Consider the following 22,109-nt stretch of genomic DNA (forward strand, 5'->3'; position numbering starts at 1 on the left):
AGGGTGAGGAAAGGTAAATTAAGTGAAGTCCTGTAGAAAAGGTGTGTTAACTGCAGACTAAGGGCAGCATTGGTTAAACTTATTAGAGTACGATACAGAAGACTAATGTTAAATATAGCGTGTTGGGAATGGTAGAGGTTAAAACTTACTGGAATAGGAAGAGGAAAGGTAAATTAAGTGAAGTCCTGTAGAAAGGGTGTGTTAACTGCAGACTGAGGGTAGCATTGGTTAAACTTATTAGAGTACGATACAGAAGACTAATGTTAAATATAGCGTGTTGAGAATGTTAGAGGTTAAAACTTACTGAAATAGGAAGAGGAAAGGTAAATTAAGTGAAGTCCTGTAGAAAGGGTGTGTTAACTGCAGACTGAGGGCAGCATTGGTTAAACTTATTAGAGTACGATACAGAAGACTAATGTTAAATATAGCGTATTGGGAATGGTAGAGGTTAAAACTTACTGAAATAGGGTGAGGAAAGGTAAATTAAGTGAAGTCCTGTAGAAAGGGTGTGTTAACTGCAGACTGAGGGCAGCATTGGTTAAACTTATTAGAGTACGATACAGAAGACTAATGTTAAATATAGCGTATTGGGAACGATAGAGGTTAATACTTACTGGAATAGGGTGAGGAAAGGTAAATTAAGTGAAGTCCCGTTGAAAGGGTGTGTTAACTGCAGACTGAGGGCAGCATTGGTTAAACTTATTAGAGTACGATACAGAAGACTAATGTTAAATATAGCGTATTGGGAATGGTAGAGGTTAAAATGACTGAGGTTAAAACTTACTGAAATAGGAAGAGGAAAGGTAAATTAAGTGAAGTCCTGTTGAAAGGGTGTGTTGACAGGAGACTAAGAGTAAGGCATTGGTTAAACTTATTAGAGTACGATACAGAAGACTGATGTTAAATATAGCGTGTTGTGAATGGTAGAGGTTAAATTTTATTGGGGTATGAGATAAAGCAATATTAAATGGAGTTCTGTAGGGAAAGCATATGTTAAAACGCTTTGGGGGACGATGAGCTATGAGAAACGATAAAGAAGACTAATGTTAAATATAGTGTTGGGAATGGTAGAGGTTGAATTTTATATGGGTATGAGATAAAGCAATGTTAAATGGAGTTCTGTAGGGAGAGCATATGTTAAAACGGATTGGGGACGATGAGCAAAGAGTAACGATAAAGAAGACTAATGTTAAATATAGTGTTGTGAATGGTAGAGGTTAAATTTTATATGGGTATGAGATAAAGCAATGTTAAATAGAGTTCTGTAGGGAGAGCATATGTTAAAATGCATTGGGGACGATGAGCTATGAGAAACGATAAAGAAGACTAATGTTAAATATAGCGTTGTGAATGGTAGAGGTTAAATTTTATGAGGGTATGAGATAAAGCAATATTAAATGGAGTTCTGTAGGGAGAGCATATGTTAAAACGCATTGGGGACGATGAGCTATGAGAAACGATAAGGAAGACTAATGTTAAATATAGTGTTGTGAATGGTAGAGGTTGAATTTTATATGGGTATGAGATAAAGCAATGTTAAATAGAGTTCTGTAGGGAGAGCATATGTTAAAACGCTTTGGGGGACGATGAGCAAAGAGTAACGATAAAGAAGACTACTGTTAAATATAGCGTGTTGTGAATGGTAGAGGTTGAATTTTATATGGGTATGAGATAAAGCAATATTAAATAGAGTTCTGTAGGGAAAGCATATGTTAAAACGCATTGGGGGGACGATGAGCAATGAGAAACAATAAAGAAGACTACTGTTAAATATAGCGTTGTGAATGGTAGAGGTTGAATTTTATATGGGTATGAGATAAAGCAATGTTAAATAGAGTTCTGTAGGGAAAGCATATGTTAAAACGCTTTGGGGACGATGAGCTATGAGAAACGATAAAGAAGACTAATGTTAAATATAGTGTTGGGAATGGTAGAGGTTGAATTTTATATGGGTATGAGATAAAGCAATGTTAAATAGAGTTCTGTAGGGAAAGCATATGTTAAAACGCATTGGGGGACGATGAGCTATGAGAAACGATAAAGAAGACTAATGTTAAATATAGCGTTGTGAATGGTAGAGGTTGAATTTTATGAGGGTATGAGATAAAGCAATATTAAATGGAGTTCTGTAGGGAGAGCATATGTTAAAACGCTTTGGGGGACGATGAGCTATGAGAAACGATAAAGAAGACTACTGTTAAATATAGTGTTGGGAATGGCAGAGGTTGAATTTTATATGGGTATGAGATAAAGCAATGTTAAATGGAGTTCTGTAGGGAAAGCATATGTTAAAACGCATTGGGGACGATGAGCAATAAGTAACCATTTTGTAACCCCTTTGGATTCTTTTTAGGAGCAGCGAGTAGCGGGCTTTTTAATTATTATTGTTTCCTTTTTTAGTGCCCTTGAGCTGTCTCCTTTGTTGTAAGAAAAAAGGTAAATAAGATCTGTGGGGGAATAGTATAGGTTAAAACGATGCCAACCGGAGACCTGGAGGAGAAAAAAGGACTTCGAGTTATTCAAGAGAGAACCATTGAAACATTATTGCCTTGGGGTTTGAGTCTGCAAAAGGGGAGAGAAGAGAATAATATCAGTCAGGGAGGAATTTCTCATCCCCTCACTGGAAGACTTGAGGAGAAAGGAAAGGGAAGGGAGGGAGGGGAGTCAGAGGAGAAGAGTTTTACCGAGGAAAGGGAAATATTCAGCCATTCCCAGGCCATTCATTCTCGTCCAACCCACAATGAAATCCCAAAGTGAGTTCCTGTCTTCCACCCTCCTCCTCTTCCTCCTCCTCCTTCCTCTTCCTCAGAACGTTCCTCCCTTCTTCTGTTTGCTCTCCTCCTCTTCCTTCCTTCCCATTATCTTCCCTTTCTACCTCCATTTTCACTTTCCACTTTCTTCCTTCTCATTTTTCTCTCTTCCTGTTCTCCTCCACGCATCTCCCTTTCCCTCTTCCTCCTCCACCTTCCTCTTCCTCAGAACTTCCCTCCCTTATGTTTGCTTTCCTCCTCTTCCTTCCTTCCCATTATCTTCCCTTCCTACCTCCATTTTCACTTTCTCCTCATTCCTTTCTACTTTCTTTCTCCTCCTTTTCTCTCTTCCCGTTCTCCTCCTTCCTCTTCCTCAGAACTTCCCTCCCTTCTTCTGTTTGCTCTCCTCTTCCTTCCTTCCTTCCCATTATCTTCCCTTCCTACCTCCATTTTCACTGTCTCCTTATTCCTTTCTACTTTCTCTCTCCTCCTTTTCTCTCTTCCCGTTCTCCTCCTTCCTCTTCCTCAGAACGTTCCTCCCTTCTTCTGTTTGCTCTCCTCCTCTTCCTTCCTTCCTTCCCATTATCTTCCCTTCCTACCTCCATTTTCACTGTCTCCTTATTCCTTTCTACTTTCTCTCTTCTCCTTTTCTCTCTTCCCTTTCTCCTTCACCCTTCTCCCTTTCCCCATTCCTCCCCCCAGCGCCCTTTACCATAGTTGCGCGCGGGGTAGTAGGCGTCCCCCATGTCGGTGACCCACGACTGCACGCTCACGAAGTCGGCGACGAAGGAGGGAATGTTGCACTTGAGGATGGCCGAGTTGCCGCGGATCACATTCTCCATGCTTACGTCAATGAGGTACGCCTGGGGGACCACTGCAAGGAGCCACAGGGGTCAGGGGCGGTGGGAAGGAGAATGGAGGGATGGAAGGTTGGAAGGAATAGGAGAAAGCAGCCACAGGAGGTTAGGGCGGAGGAAGGAAGGGAGGGGATGAAAGATTAAGAATGGAGGTTATCGAGAAGAAAAAGAAGGAAGAGAAAGAGAAAAAAAAGAGGAGGGATGGAAGGTTGAAAGGAGGGTCAGGGCGGAAGAAGGGAGGGAGGGAATGAAAAATTAAGAATGAAGGTTAACGATAAAAAAAGGGAGAAAGAAAAAAAGAGGAAAGAAGGAACGGAATAAAAAATAACACTGGAAAGGAAAGAACAGACGCCAAATGGGACGGAAAGGGAAGTGAAGACGATAAGAAGGAAAACGTTGAGAAAGAAATAATAAAAAGAGGAAGGAACAGGGTCAAAAAAATAACTCTGGGAAGGAAAGAAAAGACGCCAAGTGGGAGGGAAAGGGAAGAGAAGACGAGACGAAGGAAAACGATGAGAAATAAATAAAAAAAGAGGAAAGAAGGAAGGAAGGAATAAGGTAAAAATACATTGAAAAGAGAGAATAAAGTTAAGCGAGAGGAACGTACCAAAAATTAAACGATAGAGACATGAACGAGGAAGTTAAAGGTGAACGAACGAACGGAGAAAGGAAAGGAAAAGCGAGATAAAAGAGAAAGAAGGAGAGAATGGAGGAAAATGGAGGAAGGGAAGAGAGAGACATTAAGTAACAACATAAAAGGAAGGAATTGATGAACTGGAGAGAGAGAGAGAGAGAGAGAGAGAGAGAGAGAGAGAGAGAGAGAGAGAGAGAGAGAGAGAGAGAGAGAGAGAGAGAGAGAGAGAGAGAGAGAGAGAGAGAGAGAGAGAGAGAGAGAGAGAGAGAAATGGTGAAATGACGTGGAATGAAATACGAGCAGGAGAGGACATGGAGGAAAGGAGGGAAGGAGAGAAAAAAAAAGGGAGGAACCGCGGAGGAAAGTTTGAAGATTGGTTAGGGAAGGAAGGAAGGAAGGAAGGAAGGAAGAGAGGAAGAAAATGAATGAATGAATGAAGGAAGGAAGGAAGGAAGGAACGAAAGGAAAGGAAGGAAGTGAAGAAAGGAAGGAAATGAATGAATGAAGGAAGGAAGGAAGGAGGGAAGGGAGGAAGGGAAGGAAGAGAAGGAAGTGAGATAAGATAAAATGAACGAAGAAATGATGGAAGGCTGGAGGAAGGAAAGAGAGAGAAGAAAAAAAAAAAATAATGGAAAGAAAGAGGAAATGAAAGAAGGAAGGAAAATAATAAAGGAAAGGAAGAAAGGAAGGGTGGAAGAAAGGAAAGCAAGGAAGGATGGAAGGAGGGAGAAGGAAGAGGGAAAAGGGAAGAAAGGAAGGAAAAGAGGAAAAAAAGAAGGAGTGATGGAAAAAGGAAAGATTTATGCGTAAGGGAAAAAATGAAGACTAGAAAAATAAAAATAAAAGCGAGAAAAGCAGAAAAAAGGGAAAGAAATGAGAAAAAAACGAAAAAATACACATCCATTTTCTTCCTTCAAAAATTTCCATCGTGAATAAAAATAATAATAATAATAATAAAAACGATTAAAAAAACACGTCTCGAAAAGAACATATACAAGACCCGAGACACTTGTTCGAAGCCCCGAAACCGAACGAGCGAACCACCGAATCAGCTTCACGATGGCTTCTGATTGGAGGAAAAGCGGACCAATCAGAGAGCGAGTTAGTACTAAGCGGATCCATTAGAGGAGGAAGGAGGAAAAAGAGAAGGAGGAGGAGGAGGAGGAGGAGGAAAAAAGAGGAGAAGGAAGAAAAGAAAGTGAGGAAGAGAAGAGTGTGGGAAAGTAGAAGAAAGGGGAGGAAAGAAAGAAGAAAGAAGAAGGAAGGAAATAAAGAAAAAGAGAATGGGAAGAAGGAAGAGAAAGTAATGAGAAGGAAGAAGAAGAGGGGAGGGAAAAGGAAGGGAAGAGAGTGGGAAAGTAAGAGAAAGGAGAGAGGAAAGAAGGAAGAATGTAGGAAGGAAAGAGAGAAAAAGATTGGGAGAAGGAAGGAGAAGAGGGGAGGGAGAAAGGGAGGGAAGATATGAGAAGGAAGAAGAGAAAGTGGGAAAGAAGAATGAAGTACAAGGACGAAAAGAGAAAAAAGAGAAATGAGGAGAAAAGGAAAGAAGATGAAAAGACAAAGAAAGAAGGACGAGAATGAAGAGAGGAAAAAAAGAGAAAAAAAGCGAATGAGAATGTAAAAAGAGAAACAGTAAAGGAGAAAGAGATGATGCAAATGAGATTAAGAGAAAGAGGAGACAAAGAAAGGATGATGATGATGAGGGAAAGAAGATGAAGAAGGGGACAAGAGATGATAATGATGATAGGAGATAAGAGAGAGAGAGAGAGAGAGAGAGAGAGAGAGAGAGAGAGAGAGAGAGAGAGAGAGAGAGAGAGAGAGAGAGAGAGAGAGAGAGAGAGAGAGAGAGAGAGAGAGAGAGAGAGAGAGAGAGAGAGAGAGAGAGAGAGGAAATTAAGGTGGTAATCGGATGACGAAAGATTTCAGCTGACAAGATATTCTGGAGGAGGAGGAGGAGGAGGAGGAGGAGGAGGAGGAGGAGGAGGATTTGTGTGTGTGTGTGTGTGTGTGTGTGTGTGTGTGTGTGTGTGTGTGTGTGTGTGTGTGTGTGTGTGTGTGTGTAATTAGGAAAAATAAATGAACGCTCCCAAAACTTTTCACTCTCACAAAACTGCAAAAAAAAGGAAAATAGGGAAAGAAAAAGAAAAGAAAAAAAGAAAAAAAACTCGCTTCAAGAAATACTGGTCAATGAAACACGAAAAGAAACCGAACTGTGATAACTAGAGACCGCAGAGTTTAACGAGAACGAGACGAACGAACGAACGAACACCACGAAGAAAAAAAGAAAAAAAAAAAGCACTCACGAAAACCGTCGCCACAAACCAACTCACAAACACACAAACCCAGTAATACTAAGAAAAACAACAAAGCAATAAAAAAAGAACATTGATCCTCCACTTGTTCCTTTCTAAAACACCTGCAAAGGAAGAAAGAAAGATCAGAAACACATAAGTAAGTAAACAAGTCTCATAATATCACCTGAAAAAAAGAAAAGAAAAATAGATTAAGAAAACAAAAATAGAATATAACGAAGCTCTGAAACCCGCGGAAAACACACACAAACACACACATACACAAAGTCGCAAATCCATAATCTCAAAAACCGCCCAAACGTCACCCAAAACCGCCCAAATCTCCCTCTAGCGGCGGGTGCGTGCGTTACCGTAGTCCTGGGAGGGGTAGTAGGCGTCCCCCTTGTCGGTGAGCCACGCCTTCACGCTCACGAAGTCGGCGACGAAGGAGGGAATGTTGCACTTGAGGATGGCCGAGTTGCCGCGGATCACGTACTCGGGGACCACGTCAGTTTGGTACTCCTGATGGACCACTGGAGGACGAGGAGGAGGACGAGGTGATGATAAGAGAAGATCAAGAGGAGAAAGAAGAGGAGCGGGATATGTTGGTGATGAAGACGAGGAGAACGGAGTAATGAAGGATGAAATGATGGTGATAAGGAGGAGGAAGAGGAGAAAGAATAGGAGGAGGAAGAGGAAGATAATTTATAATGTAGGTGATTAAGAGGAGGAGGAACAGGAGAGTGATGAACGTAGGAAATGAAGGTAGAAAATGAGGAAGGGGAGGAGGAGGAGGAGGAGGAGTAATGGAAGTGAAGAAGAAGAAGAAGAACAGGAAGTGCAGCAGAGGAGGAGAAGGAGGAGGAGGAGGAGGAGGACAGAATACAAGGAAGAGGAAAAGAGAAAGAAAAAGTGGAAGACGCGGAGGTGGAGGAGGAGGAGAAACAAGAATAGATTACAGGCAGACAGGTAAAGAAGTGGAGGAGGAGAGAGGAGAGACAGATATTGATTGGACGCGTTATGGGTTATTAAAGGAGGAGGAGGAAGAGGAAGAGAAAGAGGAGGAGGAAAAGGAAGAAGATGAGGAAGGAAAGGAGGAAGGTTAAGTAGTAAATAAGAAGTAGGAAAAGAAAGAAAAGAGGAAATACAAGTAGAAGTAGATGGTAGAAAGGAGGAAAAAGTTTGAGGAAAGAAAGAAGAAAAACAATTAGAAGTGAGTCTTTAGTAGTAAGTAGAAAGTGTAAGTAAAAAGTAGATAGTAAGTAGAAGTGAGTAGAACGTAATGAATGACGAAAAAGAAAAAAAAAGTATGATTCGTAAATATATTCTTAAATGGCAGTGACGGCGAACGAGGTAGCAACGGGGCGGGGCAGCGACGGGGCAGGAAGCGGAGACAAGGTATACTGGAGTGGGGCGGGGCGGGGCGGGGCAGGTGCTACGATACGGGGCCGATACAGGTCAAATACACGGGAAACGGAGCGTGAAATGAGCAACCACCCAACGAAGCGAGCCAGCGAGCGAGCCTTTGAAAGCAGGACACGATTTGAAACATACACGAAAACGCCCCTCGCTCACTCACTCCCCGCCTTTGAGCCTGGAAATGGAGACGATACATAGTTAATTAAAGCCAACTGTGAGCCCATATTAATCTGAAAGGAATGGAGATCTGGTTTAGTGGGGTCAAAGAGATGTTAGTGGGGTGAAGTTATGTAGGATGGAACAGAAAATATGGGGAAAAAAATGCCCTGAAATAGAAGAAAAATAATGAGGGATGAATATTATGTTACGTCTTGTGGGGAGAGGGAGAGGGAGAGGAAAGGGAGAGGGTAGGAAGGAAGGATGGATGGGAGGAAGAGGAAAAGGGAAGAGGGAGATGAGAATATGTGGGACAAGGAAAGGGATGAGGAAAACGGAAAAGGAAGGAAGGAAGGAAGGAAACAGAGGGAGATGAAAATAAGTAAGATGCTGTTGAGCGGAGAGAAGAGGAAGAGGAGGGACGAGGAATGAATGAAGGAAAAGAAGAAAGAAGAAAGGAATGAGATAAAAATATGTGGGATGCTGAGGTAAGAAGGAGAGGGAGTGGAGAAGATAAAGAACAGGAAAGGAAGTAAAGAAGGAAAAATAGAAGGAAGGAGGAAGATGAAAATATGCTGATGCTGGAGGAAGAGGAGAGGGATAGAAGAGGGAGAAGAAGGATAGGGAAGGAGAAAGGAAGGAGGAAGATGAAAACATGCTGGATGCTGGAGGAAGAGGAGAGGGATAGAAGAGGGAGAAGAAGGATAAGGAAGGAGACAGAAAGAAGAGAGGAAGGTGAAAGATGAAAATATGACAGATGATGGAGGGAGAGGAGAGGGAAAAGGGGAGGAAGAGGAGGGACACGAAAAAAGGAAGGAAGGAAAGAAGGAGAAGAAGGATAGGGAAGGGGAAAGAAAGAAGAAAGGAAGGTGAAAGATGAAAATATGAGATGCTGGAGGGAGAAGAGAGGGAAAAGGGGAGGGAGAGGAGGGATACAGAAAAAAAGGAAGGAAGGAAGGAAAGAGGAAGGGAGGAAGGGAAGAGGAAAGGAAGAATTAACACATGGAAGCCGCGACACGTGCCTGGTGGAGGAAGAGGAAGAGGAAAGAGATGGAATGATAATGGGGCGGAAGTGGAAGTGGATGAATGGGACTAATAAAGAGAGAGAGAGAGAGAGAGAGAGAGAGAGAGAGAGAGAGAGAGAGAGAGAGAGAGAGAGAGAGAGAGAGAGAGAGAGAGAGAGAGAGAGAGAGAGAGAGAGAGAGAGAGAGAGAGAGAGAGAGAGAGAGCAAGGGTGGAAAGGGTAGGGAAAAAAGAAGGGGACAGAGGGGGAAGCAGAGAAGAGAGGAGAGAAGAGGAAAAGACAGAGGAGGGACTGAAAAGGGCCCAGAGAAGATAGAGGAGGAGGAGGAGGAGGAGAGAAGAAAGGAGAAGATGGAGTAAATCGCAGAGGAAGGGACAGAGAAGGGAGGAGAGCAAGGAGAGGAGAGGTCAGGACGGGACAGGGCAGGACTGGGGGGTCGGGGGGGCGGGGGGGCGGGGGCACAAGACGCGAGGCCCAGCATTACCATAGTCCTGGGAGGGAAAGAAAGCGTCGCCGTTGTCCGTGGTCCAGGAGGTGACGGAGACAAAGTCGGCGACGAAGGAGGGAATGTTGCACTTCATGATGGCCGAGTTGCCGCGGATCACGTACTCCTCCCCGACCGACGACTTGTAGAACTGAGACACGACTACGCGACGACGACCGGGGAGAGGGAGGGAGAGGGGTGAGAGGAGGGTGGGAGAAATTTCGTGGGGAGAGGTAAGGTGGAGGGAGTGAAAAGGATGTGTGTGTGTGGGGGGGGGGGGGGGGTTGAAGGGGGCGGCGTGATTGTGTTTTTGCGTGTTTTTGGAAGGATAATTTTGGTGTATGGAGGTGGGCAAAAAGGGAGGCTGTGTTTTGTTTTATTTATTTATTTATTTATTTATTATTATTTTTTTTTTTGCGTGTGTAACCATCAATCCTATAGAACAACGCGTACTTTCTCTCCCTTTCCATTTTTTTCATTATCTTTTTTTTTTAGTCCGTAGAAGAAAGTTTCCGATGTGGGTAAACAAAAACAACAAAAACAACAACAACTTCGGCGCAGGACAACGAGAGGCTTATCATCATCCTCATCATTACCATCATCACAACATATCGACGTAGGGAAAAAAAAAGGTTGTGTATCATGTAAACAACAATAATAACAACAACAACAACAACAACAAATGCAAATGAACGCGTCGCTCCATTCTGCATATTGAGCGAGGAAAAAAAAAATAGCTTCCCGTCAACAACAACAACAACATCAACAACAACATTTCAGCAGAGTAATGGCAACAAGGAGGAGGAAGGAGGGGAGGGGAGGGGGAAGTAGGATAGCAAACACACACACACACACACACACACACACACACACACACACACACACACACACACACACACACACACACACACAAAACAACAAAAACAAAAACAACACTTATTCATGGTTCAATCTGAGTAAAAATTTCCCTTCTTATGTGTGCTGAGAATTGAGAATAAGCCAGAGAAGGAGGAGGAGGAGGAGGAGGAGGAAGAGGAGCGTGGAAGGAAGAGGAGAGCCATGAAATTAGAGTAAATCGTATACGGCGGCGGCGGCGGTGGTGGCGGAGACAAGCCTTCGCAGAAAATGAATATGAGGAAGCAAAAGGAGAATGAGAGGGTTGGCGGGGAGGGGCGAAAGGGAGAGGCGCTGACAGAACGGGAAGGGAAACGAAGAAGAGAAGGATAAATGGTGGAGAAAGGGATGGAGAGGAGGGTAGGAAGGCAAAATGGAGAGGAAGGAAGAATAGAGAGGAAGGGAGAGGGACGAGGGAATAGGAGGGAGAGAGAAGGAAGTAGAGGAGGGAATAGGAGGGAGATAGAAGGAAGTAGAAAAGGGGAAAGAAGAGGAGGAGAAAGGGAGACAGGGGAAAAAGAAGAATAAAAGAGAAAAAAAATATAAATAAGAAAACAACTAATTCCCTTAAAACTAAAGAATGGAGACCAGGCATAGAATCCAACTCCTTAGGTTACGAAAAAAAAAAAAAATCAAGTTAATATGAACGAGAATTCCAATCAATAAGGAAAAGAACGCGATGGAACAAAATAAAAGGGGAATCTGAAACCATCTTTAAAATGCACGAATATGGAATCAAATGCCTTGTGTTACGAAAAGCGGCGTTGATACCAATAGGATCGACAAACAACGAAGAAAAAAAATACAAAAAAGGAAAATATAAACACTAGAAGAATCCGAAATCATCTTTAGAACGCACAAACGCACGCACATAGGATCCAATACCTTATCAAGACAAAAATACGGAATTCAACTCCACCTGCAATTAAAAACAAACTTCAACATTAACATTACCTGAAAAGAAGAAAAGAGAAAAGGTGTGTTAATGAGGTGATATGGACCAGGTGTGTGTGTGCTGTCATTACGAACACACACACACACACACACACACACACACACACACACACACACACACACACACACACACCTGGTCTTTAGCTCACTTACTAATTACAGGTGAGAAAACTCTATGGGAATAATGCATACGAGATGAGGTGGGGGGAGGGGGGGAGGGGGGAATGGGGAGAAGAAGAGGAGGAGGAGGAGGAGGAGGAGGAGGAGGAGGAGGAGGAGAGGGGGAGGAGAGGGGTAATATGAGAAAGTAGTAGTAGTAGTAGTAGTAGTAGTAGTAGTAGTAATAGTAGTAGAAGAAAAAGAAGAACAAGAAGAAGAAGAAGAAGAAGAAGACGAAGAAGAAAAAGAAGAGGAAGAAAAAAGAAGAAAAGAAATAAAAACAGGAAGAAATAGAACAAGAATATCAAGAACAAGAAGAAAAAGAAGACATCGAAGTGAAAAAAAAAAGAATAAGAAAACACAATCACTCTGGAAGAAAAATAAAAGGAGGAGATTCGAACTGGGAGCCCACGCAAACCCACACCACCACACTCCCCCACCACCTTCCCCGACCATTACCATAGCGCTCGGAGGGGTAAAAATTCTCCCCGGGATCCGTTGTCCACGAAGTCACGCTCACGAAGTCGCCGACGAAGGAGGGAATGTTGCACTTGAAGATGGCCGAGTTACCCCTGATCACGTACTCATCCGCCACGCCCACTTCAAACACCTGGGCCACAACTGACGACCAGACACAGAGAGGTTACCAGGGAGGAGAGAGGAGGTGGGAGACAGGGAGAGGCATGGAAGGGTGGGACGTAAGGAGAGAGAGGGAGGGATGAGAAATACCTATAGTTGTTCTCAGAGCCTTCCGCCTCCTGGGAGCTGCCTTGTATAGGACGACCGGCCTCTTGCAGACTCCTTACGTTCTTATGTTCTTACGAAAGGAGATGCCAAAACAATATATATAACGACGAATGGCACGCAGAACAAAAAAATAAAAAATAAACGTGAACTCGAGGGAAAAAGTTCACAAAAAACGGAAGCGAAACTCGAACGCGACAAGACAACGAGAAATAAATTGTCTTGCGTGTGAATCCGATTACGAACGCGAGCGAGAGATTTAATAAAGATAAGAGAGAGAGAGAGAGAGAGAGAGAGAGAGAGAGAGAGAGAGAGAGAGAGAGAGAGAGAGAGAGAGAGAGAGAGAGAGAGAGAGAGAGAGAATGTTATATCGATTGCAGATTACGGGTAAGGTAGGTTAGGGCAAGGTAAGGATAGGTAAGGTAAGGTTCGTTAAGGTAAGGTAAGGTAAGATTCGTTAAGGCAAGGTAAGGTATGGAAAGACAGGGTAAGGTAAGGCAGGGCAGGGGACGGTAAGGTAGGGTAAGGTAAGGTAAGGTACGGTAAGGTAAGGTAAAGTAAAGGAATGCAAGACAAGGTACGGCAAGGAAAGGGAAGGGAAGATGAAGTAAGGTAAGGTAAGGTAAGGTCAAGGCAAGGAAAGGTAAGGTAAAGTAAGGGAAGGAAAGTTAAGGTTAGGTTAGGTAAGCTAAGGTGAGGTAAGGAAAGGGAAGGGAAGATGAAGTAAGGAAAGGTAAGGTAAGGTAAGGGCAAGGCAAGGAAAGGTAAGGTAAAGTAAGGGAAGGAAAGTTAAGGTTAGGTTAGGTAAGCTAAGGTGAGGTAAGGTAAGGTTAGGTAAGGCAAGGTTAGGTAAGCTAAGGTGAGGTAAGGTAAGGTTAGGTAAGGCAAGGTTAGGTAAGCTAAGGTGAGGTAAGGTAAGGTTAGGTAAGGCAAGGTTAGGTAAGCTAAGGTGAGGTGAGGTAAGGTAAGGTTAGGTAAGGCAAGGTTAGGTAAGCTAAGGTGAGGTAAGGTAAGGTTAGGTAAGGCAAGGTTAGGTAAGCTAAGGTGAGGTAAGGTAAGGTTAGGTAACGCAAATTAAGGTACGAAGCTAAAATGACACAGAGACAAAGAAAGAGCCATTAATTCCAGCAGGCAGCGTTCACTATAGCAGCGCCGCGCCACCTGGAAGTGAAAACAGCCATTAGCGAAGAGAGACGAAAGTTCCGCTGCTGATTAGTCTCTACCTGGACTCATTACCTGCCCTGCCACACCTCGCCCTCCCCCCCCCCCTCCCCACCTTTACCTTCCTGAGACGGCGTTTAAGGGGAGTACGCATGCCTCCCCTACACCCTTCACCATCTCTTCCCTACCCATTCTCACTCTCCTTTCTTCCCTTTCCCTCCCCACCGACGTATGAAGAGGAAAGGTTAGGTTAGGTTAGGTTAGGTTAGGTTAGGTTAGGTTAGGTAAGGTAAGGTCAGGTAAGGTAATATTAATCAATTCTTCTCCCCCCCCCCCAACCACCTCCTACCTACCCACCCCCTCATTCACACTCTCACGCCCCTTCTTTCCCTTTCCCTCCCCACAGAAGGAAGGTAAGGTAAGGTATGGTAAGGTAAGGTAAGGTAAGGTAAGGTTAAGTTAGGTAAGGTAAGGTACAGTAAGGTAAGGTAAGATAAGGTAAGGTGAAGTAAGGTAAGGTAAGGTAAAGTAAGGTAAGGTAAGATAAGGTAAGTTGAAGTAAGGTAAGGTAAGGTAAGGTATGGTAAGGCAAGGTCAGGTAATATTAAGCCCTTCCACACCTCCACCCCCACCTGTCCCCACTTCCCTCCCCACTCCCCACTCTCTCTCCCTTCTCCCTTTCCCTCCCCACAGACAGAGACAGAGAGAGACAGAGAGAGCTTCATTACCGCTTCCCGTCACTGGTCTGGAAGAGAAAATCAGAAACTCTTTAAAGACTTCTGTAAAGGATTAAAAAATGGATCGTGTGGGAAGGTTATTAGTTCTGACTCCACCCCTTCCCTTCCCACGCCACCACGCCCTTCCCACGCCCTCCCCGGTTACCATAGGAGGCGGAGGGGTAGTAGACGCCGCCCTCGCCGTCCACCCACGCCTGCACGCTCACGAAGTCGGCGACGAAGGAGGGAACGTGGCATTTCAGGATGGCCGAGTTGCCGCGGATCACGAACTCATTGTTGACCTCGCTCTTGTAATCCTGGTACACCACTAGCGGGGGTCAAAGGTCAGGTTGGGTCATGGGTTGGTTCCTCGATGTCCCCCTCCCACAGCTTCCTCCAGTTTCCCCTTCCCTCCACCCCCCCACCCCCAATCCACCTTTATCCTTCTGTTAAATAATGTGAAAGGGGCTTTTCTTGTCTCCTTTTGAAAATTCCTCTACGTTATGGCTCCCCTACGTTTCCCCTTCCTCTAGTTACCCCTTCCCTCCAATCCCCCCCCCCCTATTCTTCCCTTCAAGAATGAGGAAGGGGTTTTCTCTCTCTATGTTTAAAGGGTTCTCTAAGTTCTGGTTCTCTTAAGTTCTCCCTTCCTATAGTAAACCCTTTTCCCCTCTTTTCCAGCCCTCTACTACCCATTATCATCCATCCAAAAGCTGTTATGTTGGTTTGGAATGAAAAAATGTGGAAGGGTATTTTTTTCTCTCTATATATGTTTAAAGGGTTCTCTAAGTTCTGGTACTCTTACGTTCTCCCTTCCTATAGTAACCCTTTTTCCCCTCTTTTCCAACCCTCTACTACCCATCATCATCCATCCAAAATCTGTTATGTTGGTTTGGAATGAAAAAATGTGGAAGGGTATTTTTTTCTCTCTATATATGTTTGAAGGTTTCTCTAAGTTCTGGTTCTCTCAAGTTCTCCCTTCCTATAGTAACCCTTTTTCCCCTCTTTTCCAACCCTCTACTACCCATCATCATCCATTCAAAAGCTGTCATGTTGCAAGTTTGGAATAAAAATAAGTGGAAGTCTTTTTTTCTCTCTATGTTTGAAGGTTCCCCTAAATTCTGGTACTGATTCCCCTTTCTTTCAGTTATCTCCTTTTTCCCCCATCCCCGGACCCATACTTGCCCATACCTTCTGCCTAAAAGCTGTTATGTTGTAAGTTTGGAATATGAAAATGTGGAAAGGGGCCGTTCTCTCTCTCTCTCTCTCTCTCTCTCTCTGTGTGTGTGTGTTTGAAGGTTCCCATAAGTTCCCCCCTTCTGCAGTTACCCCCTCCCCTCCCCCCCCTCCCCCCGCCCTCTACTACCCCATTCCTTGTCGAAAAGCTGTTGTGTTGTTGGGATTGAAAAATGTGGAAGGGCTTTTTTGCGTCTATTTTTGGGTTACTGTCACGAATGTTTTATGTAGCTTCTCGTTCTTGTCTCCTTCCTCCTTTTCGTCTTCCATCTCCTCCTCCTCCTCCTCCTCCTCCTCCTCCTCCTCCTCCTCTTCCTCCTCCTCCTCAACCAAAGGCACTTCATATCGGAATAAAAATTGCGTAAAGGGCTTTCTTTTTTTCTCTCTCTTTCTTCTTTTTTTGGTCCTGCGTTGTGAAGTGTTTCAAGGTTAACGTCACGACAAGTTTGCTTCGATCGATTCAGGCGGCGATAACTTGTCCTGAGTTCGGGGGAAGAGAATACTGAGGAGGAGGAGGAGGAGGAGGAGAAAGAGGAAGAGGAGGAGGACAAAGAAGAATGCAAGAGGGGTGAGGACGAAGGCAAGAAGATGATGATGATGGAGGGATAAGACAAAGAAGAGGAGAAAAATATTGAGAATGGAGGAAGAGGAAAAACACGATAAAAGTAAAGAAAAAAAGAAAGAGATAATCAGGAAAATGACAAGCAGAGGACGACAAAAAAAAGAGAATGCGAAAAATAGTGAGAATGGAGGAAGAGAAGAAAAACGATAATAGTGAAGAATAAAAGAGAGATAATCAGAGAGAGAAAACAAGGAGAGGATAAGACAAAAAAAAAAGAGAATGAAAAAATAGAGAATGGAGGAAGAGAAGAAAGATATAAAAATATTGATAATGAATGGAGAGAAGAACGATAATAGTAAAGAACAAAATAGAGATAATTAAGGAGAAAACAAGGAGAGGACGAGACAAAAAAACAAAAACAAAGAGGAGGCGAAAATACTGAAAATGAAGGAATAGAAGAAGAACAATGACAACGAAGAATAAAGATGAGGAAGAGGACAAAGGAAGAGGAAGAGGAGTAGGAGGAGGACGAAGAGGAGGCAAACCACAAGGACGATGGTGGGGAAAAGAGGAATAAGGAAGAAAACGATAGAGAGAACAAGATAATGAGAGAAGATGAGAAAGGGATGAGAATGATAAAGATGGGAAGTGAAAGAAAATGAAGATAAAAATGAAAAGTAGATAAAAAGGAATGAGAAGGAATGAAGATATGGATGAGAAGATGAAAGGGAATGAAGATGAAGATAATGAAAATATGAATGAGAGAAGATAACAAGGATGATGATGATAGATAGAAGATGTAATAGGGGAAGAAGATGAAAATAGGGGAAACTGATGAAGGATTAACATAGATAAAAAAAAAGAAAAAAATGGGTTGACTATGAAAATATGAGAAATGAGATGAAGACGAAGAAGATTAATAAAAAAAGAGATGAAGAGAAGATGAAGAAAATAAAACAAAGACCAAAAAACACAAACGATAAGAAAGTAGTTATCAAGAAAAGAGAAATTAGAAAACAATAAAAAAACTACAGACGAACTTACAGGAATATGAAGCAAGTTTGAAGACATTAAGTATAAACAGAAGTGAGGCTGCAAAGATTTAAGGTAGAAAGAGTTTAATGGCTCTGGAGGTTATTAACAGAGGGAGGGAGGGAAGAGGAGTGAAGGGAAGGGGGAGGAAAAGGAGGAGATGAGAAAGAAGGACAAAGGAGGAGGAGGAAGGATGGAGGGATGGGTGAAAGAATGGAAGGAGAAAGGAAGAAGGAGGAAGTGAAGGAATGATGGAGGGAAGAGAAGAGATAGGAAGGGAAGGGAAGGAAAGGAGGAGATGAGAAGGAAGGATGGAGGAATGGGTGAGACAAAGGAGGAAGGAGGAAAGAGGAAGAAGTAAGGAAAGGATGAAGGGAGGGATAAGAAAAGGGAATGAGAAAGGAGAAAGAAGTAAGGAGTAAGGAAGGAAAAGAGGAGGAAGAGAAGGGAAGGGAAGAAGAAAGAAGGAAGGTAAGACAAGGAAGGGAGGGAGAAAGGAGGAAGGAGTGAGGGAGGGAAGGGAAGAGAAGGAGGAAGTAAGAGTAGGAAGAAGGAAAGGAGTGAGAGAGGAAATAAATAAAGGAAGAAAGAGGAGGAGATAAGAAACAAAGGAAGCGTGAGAGGACGTGATAAACGAGGAAAGGAATAAGAGGAAGAGGAAACAAAGGAGAGGAGAAAAAGGAAAAGCCAAACAAAGAAAATGAAGGAAAGAGGAATAAAGAGAAAAACTAGACAAAGGGAGAGGGAAAAAATGAGAAACCCAACAAAGAAAAGATGAGAAATAAAGGAAAAAGGAATAAAAGAGGAAGGAATAATGAGGTGGAATAGAGGGAATAGGAATAAAATGAAAAGACAGACGAAGAAAATATAAAAACTGAAGGAAAGGAAGAAAAAAAGAAAATGAGATATAAAGCGAAGGACGAAGACAAGGAAGGAAGAGAGAAGAGGAGGAGGGTGAATAAAGGAGGAACCAAGGAGAAGGAGAGATGAAGGAAGGAAAGAAAGACCAGTTAAGATAAGACTATAAAAAAAATTAAAAAAAACGAAAGCCCGAACGACAAAGACCAAAAAATTGTGATAAAGAAATTGTCCTAAAATCCTGAAAGCCGCACACACACACACACACACACACACACACACACACACACACACACACACACACACAAAGGAAGAAAGCACACAATAAAGGCAGCTTCCGTGGACCCCAAAAGTGCTTGGACTCTACCTGCGCCACCGCGACTAATTAGACAAACAGGTGAGCCCGGTAAAGCGCCTCGGATGATCCTGCAATTATTAAACAAAAAGAGAAAGAAAAGAGCGAACGAGAGAGACCGAGAGAGTGAGAGAGGGTGAGAGAGAGAGAAAGAGAGAGCGGGAGGGGTGAGAGGGAGAGAGAGCTTCATTACCGCTTCGACTCGCTAGTCTGGAAGAGAGAATCAGAAACTTTTACTTAAGACTTCTGTAAAGGAATCAAAGTGTATCGTGAGGGAATGTTATCAGGTCTGGCTCCTCCCCTTCCCTTCCCACGCCCTCTCCACGCCTTCCCCACGCCCTCCAGGTTACCATAGGAGGCGGAGGGGTAGTAGACGCCGCCCTCGCCGTCCACCCACGCCTGCACGTTCACGAAGTCGGCGACGTAGGAGGGAATGTTGCACTTGAGGATGGCCGAGTTGCCGCGGATCACGTACTCGTTGTTGACCTCGCACTCGTAGCTCTGAGGCACCACTAGGGGGGGAGGGGTCACACTGGGTCACACACTGGGTCACACTGGGTCATGCTAGGTCACGTCAGATCATATAATAGTTGATGCTGGTCACACAAGGTCAGTCTAGGAGGGGAGGTACTCTGAGTTACGCTACGGTAGGTCATACTGGGTCATGCCAGGTCACATAATCGCGTCACGTAATGGTTCAAGTTAGTCACAAAGGGTCAGTTTAAGGGGGGTGAGGGGTGCAAACTGGGTCACACTGGGTCATATGCCGCGCCACATCAGGTCATATCAGGTCACATCAGTTCAAGACAGGTCACACAATCGCGTCACGTAATGGTTACGTAATGGCTCAGGTTAGTCACAAAGGGTCAGTCTAAGGGGGGATGAGAGGTGCAAACTGGGTCACATTGGGTCATATGCCGCGCCATATAATGTCACATCAGGTCACATTAGGTAAAGCCAGGTCACATAATCGCGTCATGTACTGGTTTAAGTTTGTCACAAGGGGTCAGTCTAGAAAAAGAAGGGTACAGTGGGTCAGACTGGGTCACAAGCCGCGCCACATCAGGTCACACCAGGGCAAATAATCGCTCAAGATAATTAGTCACAAAGCGTCAATTTGAGTTAGGTCAATTCATGGTGAGTCAGGATGGTCAATGTTAGGTCACGGTGAGTCATTCTGCGTCACGGTGAGTCAGCTTAGGTCACAGTCGGGTCACGCTTCGTCCCCCTTGACTCATGCTTGGTTTTTCTCAGTATAAAAAAAAAAAACCTGACATTCGGATGACCTTTGAGTGTCCTCTGGTGACCGCGGGAAGGGTGCGCGCGTCACTACACTCTAAGGCGGATAAGCGAATCATTTATTTCTTTACTTTAAGGGAGAAAGCCTAAACAAAATAAAGGAAAAAAAAAGAAGGCGCAAAAATTTATAATAAAGATACGAAAAAGCCCGCGGATGTTTGAGTGAGACGTGACGCTGCCCACTAAATATAAATACCGAGGATCGGGTTAACTCGAATCAACGGGAGAAGCAAAATAGGAAAATAAAACTACTGTGTGTGAGACGTGACGCTGCCAAAGGTTGTCTCTGTTATCACGAATCAAAGGAAAATGAAGCGACCAAGTGCTGTGATTTGAGTGTGAGACGTGACGCTGCCCGAAGGTTGCCTCTCTTATCACCAAATATACAGACAGGCTTTACACGAATTAACAAGAAAATAAAACCACAGAGGATGTAATTCTTCACGACCATCCGAGCAGTGAGGAGAATCGAAGTCGCAGTCAGTCGGTATACATCACCAATTATACAAACCACTGACAGGCTTTACACGAATTAACAAGAAAATAAAACCACAGAGGATGTAATTCTTCAAGACCATCCGAGCAGTGAGGAGAATCGAAGTCGCAAAGTCAATCGGTATACATCACTAACTATACAAACCACTGACAGGCTTTACACGAATTAACAAGAAAATAAAACAACCAAGGATGTGATTTTTTCTAAACCATCCGAGCAGTGAAGGAAATCGAAGTCGCAAAGTCAGTTGGTATACATCACTAACTATACAAACCACTGAATCAATACACTTTACACAATACACTTCCAATTTACACGAATCAGTAGGGAAAACCAATCCACCAAAGCTTTACTCTTCTAAGCAGCGAGCAGTGAGGGAGATCGAAATTGCAGGGTCAGTGTACATCTAAAACTATGGAAACCAATTGTAGAAACCCCAATAAACAGGAAAAATCAAATTACCAAAACTGCAATTCTTTTAAAACATCCAAGCGGTCAGGAGAGTCGAAATTACAAAGTCGTACCTCACCAAATATATATACTAGAAACCAAATAAGGGCTTGGATAAACGGGGAAAATAAAACCACCAAAACTAATTCTTCTAAACCATCCAAGCGGTCAGGAGGGTCGGAATTACAAAGTCGTACCTCACCAAATATATATACTAGAAACCAAATAAGGGCTTGAAAAACGGGAAAAATAAAACCACCAAAACTAATTCTTCTGAACCGTCCAGATGGTGAGAAAAGTCGGAATTTTAACCACAATGTACATTACTAAATATAAACACAAAGGAACATCAGAACACAAATTAACAGAAAAAAATAAAACCCCAAAAGCTGTAATTCTTTTAAACCATCCAAGCGTTGAGGGAAACTCCAAATTGCAACGTCAGTCTAGTCTAGTGGTTCCGAAGTTAGTCTGATACACTCCCTCTTGAAGGAGTTGGCTGCTCTCTCTCAGGAAGGAGGAGGAGGAAAGGAAAGAGGAAAGGCGGAACGAAGAAGTGAAGAGAAGAGAAAGAGAGAGAGAGAGAGAGAGAGAGAGAGAGAGAGAGAGAGAGAGAGAGAGAGAGAGAGAGAGAGAGAGAGAGAGAGTGAGCGAGAGGGAGAGAGAGGTTGATAGAGAGAGAGAGAGAGAGAGAGAGAGAGAGAGAGAGAGAGAGAGAGAGAGAGAGAGAGAGAGAGAGAGAGAGAGAGAGAGAGAGAGAGAGAGAGAGACGAGAGAGAGAGAGAGAGAGAGAGAGAGAGAGAGAGAGAGAGAGAGAGAGAGAGAGAGAGAGAGAGAGAGAGAGAGAGAGAGAGACAGAGAGAGATAGAGAGAGAGAGAGAGAGAGAGAGAGAGAGAGAGAGAGAGAGAGAGAGAGAGAGAGAGAGAGAGAGAGAGAGAGAGAGAGAGAGAGAGAGAGAGAGAGAGAGAGAGAGAGAGAGAGAGAGAGAGAGAGAGAGAGAATAGAACAACCACATAAGAGTGAAAGACATAAAGAAAGAAGGTCAAGAAGAGTGAACTATGAAAAAAGAGAAAGAAGGAAAGCAGAATGCGTGTCACGAATGAAGAATGAAGGGGGGAAAGAAGAATGAACGGGGGGGGGAGGGGGGGGGGAGGGGGGGGCGACATGGCTGAAGAAGGAGACCAACAACATAACAATCAAAACCCTGCAGAATGAAAGGAATGAAAAAAGAATGAACGATAATGACGAAGACGAAAGGAGAACAACGTAACAATGAAATCCACCCGAAATTGACCTCTCTTTTCGGCCACTCCTTTGACTTCTATTCAGGCGCAGTAAGTAGCGGACTATTTTATATATACATTTTTCTTTACGCCCTTGAGCTGTCTCCTTTGCTGTAAAAAAGAAAGCATGAACGAAAAGCAAAAGAAAGGAAGGCAACCGGAGTGATGGCGCAACCCGGCCGCCATCATCTGCACATTCCTGGACGCCACAACAGAAGCTCCAGCGAGGAACATCAACAAACAAGATCAAAGGCCTTCAAGACGAACCATGACGGCGGACTCCTCGGGCGGCGC

General features: G+C 43.7%; 1 protein-coding gene and 1 long non-coding RNA gene across 52 annotated transcripts in view; one reads left to right on the forward strand and one right to left on the reverse strand.

The window, feature by feature from the left end:
• The window catches only part of LOC126984177 (cell adhesion molecule Dscam2-like), a 236,353-nt gene that overhangs the window by 192,949 nt on the left and 21,295 nt on the right, over positions 1-22,109 (reverse strand). The window contains exon 3 of one of the 50 annotated variants that reach the window (XM_050837609.1): positions 6,904-7,065. The exons of 46 other annotated variants lie outside the window; for them this stretch is intronic. In XM_050837609.1, the coding sequence (XP_050693566.1) occupies positions 6,904-7,065 (162 nt within the window). Of the gene's footprint in view, positions 1-6,903; positions 7,066-9,615; positions 9,778-12,081; positions 12,244-18,636; positions 18,799-22,109 lie in introns of all 50 variants that reach the window. 3 more of the 50 variants (XM_050837611.1, XM_050837608.1, XM_050837602.1) reach the window with 3 other exon arrangements.
• On the forward strand, positions 12,873-13,805 carry LOC126984187 (uncharacterized). 2 transcript variants are annotated; one of them, XR_007736468.1, is made up of 4 exons: positions 12,873-12,988; positions 13,100-13,270; positions 13,321-13,395; positions 13,431-13,805. It is a non-coding gene; the product is annotated as an uncharacterized LOC126984187 (long non-coding RNA). The 2 variants fall into 2 exon arrangements; XR_007736467.1 differs by lacking the exon at positions 13,321-13,395 and having other exon boundaries at positions 13,100-13,300.

Source organism: Eriocheir sinensis, chromosome 56 (assembly GCF_024679095.1).
Source record: "Eriocheir sinensis breed Jianghai 21 chromosome 56, ASM2467909v1, whole genome shotgun sequence".
Classification (NCBI taxonomy): domain Eukaryota; kingdom Metazoa; phylum Arthropoda; class Malacostraca; order Decapoda; family Varunidae; genus Eriocheir; species Eriocheir sinensis.